A 2,142-nucleotide genomic window follows, 5' to 3' on the forward strand; every position below is an offset into this window, starting at 1 on the left:
AAAAAAACTGGCCAAAATCAGGAGATTTGACCTCAACCTTGACTCTTTAACTTGGCCTCAAGACGAGTGGGGCGACCGAGGCCACAGACCGCCGGGCCAGACCGCCCGACTCAACTGACAGCAACCGCTGCTCGAGACAGACTCCAATTACAGTCATGTGACCAAATTTTTTTTTAATTTTTTTTAGGAGTGGGTCTTTAAGGCTTACTATTTGGGATACCAAAATAGATAGTCAGGTGCAACTTTACACATAGGCTCAGGTTACAGCTTAACCAAAACATATAAGACGTACAGACGTGAACAGAAAACGTTACACTATAGGCTCAGGTTACAGCTTTACCAAAACATACAAGACGTATACAGACGTGAACAGAAAGTGCATTTCAGTGTTGTGTTTTTTTTTCTTTTCTCTTTTTTTATCCTAGTATGTTGCAAATATATACAAAATTAGATAGATGTCTAGGTATGTGACTACCCCACATATATCTCTAGCATGTAAACATTACGGAGGAGGGACTAGGCATCCTTGTTGTGACAGTGTCACGTCAAACAGTTGTTGTCGTGCGCTTTTCTCCATCTCGGAGCTGTGGAGGTAAAGAAATGGTTATTTTAACCACAGAGAAGATTCCAGTGGAAACTTGTGAAAGCACCCGTTTCTTGAAACAACACTGGGTACTATTCTTGGCCGTCTTTTTTTGACATGATTTCTCGCAAAATAGCCTTTTACAAAGTTTCCCTACTACTGCAAAAATACAATTCCACGAGATCTAAGGCAGCTGTGACATAATAATCCACTGCTTCTGCCAGTTGCTCGTGTTTGTGCCACTTTCCCGTCTATTTATAGTTACTCGCCCCACTAGACGCTAAAAGCAGACACAGGCAGGCGGGCACCGTGGAATATAGATATACGGCACACATTGCAACAAAAACAAAGTGGGGGAAACCTACTGCTCTCCGGACTCACCACTTTCCTCTGGTTGCTGAGGCAGAAAGTGCATATGGGCCTCAGGGAGGAGGAGCCGCTGAGGCTGCCGGCGGCGCTCTGCAGAATGTTCTGGTAGCGCAGGCAGGGCTGCCCGTCCAGGCACTCGTCGCCCAGCAGCAGCACGTTGGCCAGGTGCGCGATGTAGCTGGACGCCAGCCGCAGCGTCTCGATCTTGGACAGCTTCCGGTCGGCCGGCTCGGTGGGAATGAGCGTGCGCAGCGCCGTGAAGGCCGTGTTGACGCTGTGGGTCCGGTCCCTCTCCCGCGCGTTGGCCGCCTGCCTCTGTTTGCTGACGCCCCCCGCCAGGCGCCGCTGGCCCCTCTGCCCCCGCGGGGCTCCGTCGTGGTGGGGGCCCATCATGCCGCGGGGGCTGCAGCCGCCGCCCGTGGATTTGTCGTCGGAGCTCTCGCTGCCGCTGTCGATGTCCTCCGTGTCGGAGGCGAAGCCGTGGGCTCCCTCGTGGCTCCCGGTGGACTTCATGGTGGCTCTCTCTGGGGTGACTGCTGCTGCGGCGGCCGCGGAGACTGCTGTCCCATCGGGCGCGCGGCCGGCTGCCTGCTGCCCATCACTTGGTGCTGGAGTGAAAATAGCACCTGGGGGCAGCAGCTGCCGCTGATCCGGTGACCGGGGAGTCCGCAGCGTCCGTCCCCTTGGCAGATCAGCTGCCATTTCTTGAATGACGGATCCTTTCTGGGTCACTACCACGCGGCGCTGGAAGAGGGGAGACAGGTGGAGCCTAGAGCCACCTGTCAGGGTCTGCTGGGCCTACAGGGTTAAATATAATCCCCCCCCCCAGGACACGCTGCAGGACGTCTCCAGGGGCCACAGGCAGCACGTCTCCAGGGGCCACAGGCAGGACGTCTCCAGGGGCCACAGGCAGGACGTCTCCAGGGGCCACAGGCAGGACATCTCCAGGGGCCACAGGCAGGACGTCTCCAGGGGCCACAGGCAGGACGTCTCCAGGGGCCACAGGCAGGACATCTCCAGGGGCCTTGCATGGTTGCCTCCGCCGTCGGTGTGTGAATGTGTGAGTGAATGGGTCAAATGTGAGGAACAGAATTGTAAAGCGCTTTTGGATAAAAGTGCTATATAAATGCAACATTTATCATTTACCATTTATTGCCCTCAAACGAACTAACTAACTAACTAACTAACTA

At 54.4% G+C, this 2,142-nt stretch overlaps 1 protein-coding gene across 1 annotated transcript; it reads right to left on the reverse strand.

The window, feature by feature from the left end:
- Positions 1 to 545: 545 nt before the first annotated feature.
- Positions 546 to 1,465, reverse strand: LOC311236638 (transcription factor 15; the record flags this gene model as incomplete). The annotated part of the gene is made up of 2 exons (XM_084324345.1): positions 546 to 584; positions 965 to 1,465. 2 exons carry the CDS (start codon positions 1,463 to 1,465, stop codon positions 546 to 548), a joined length of 540 nt encoding a protein of 179 aa, XP_084180471.1.
- Between the last annotated feature and the right edge of the window lie 677 nt (positions 1,466 to 2,142).

This window comes from Notolepis coatsorum (genome assembly GCF_963971535.1).
Source record: "Notolepis coatsorum genome assembly, chromosome: 1".
Taxonomy (NCBI): domain Eukaryota; kingdom Metazoa; phylum Chordata; class Actinopteri; order Aulopiformes; family Paralepididae; genus Notolepis; species Notolepis coatsorum.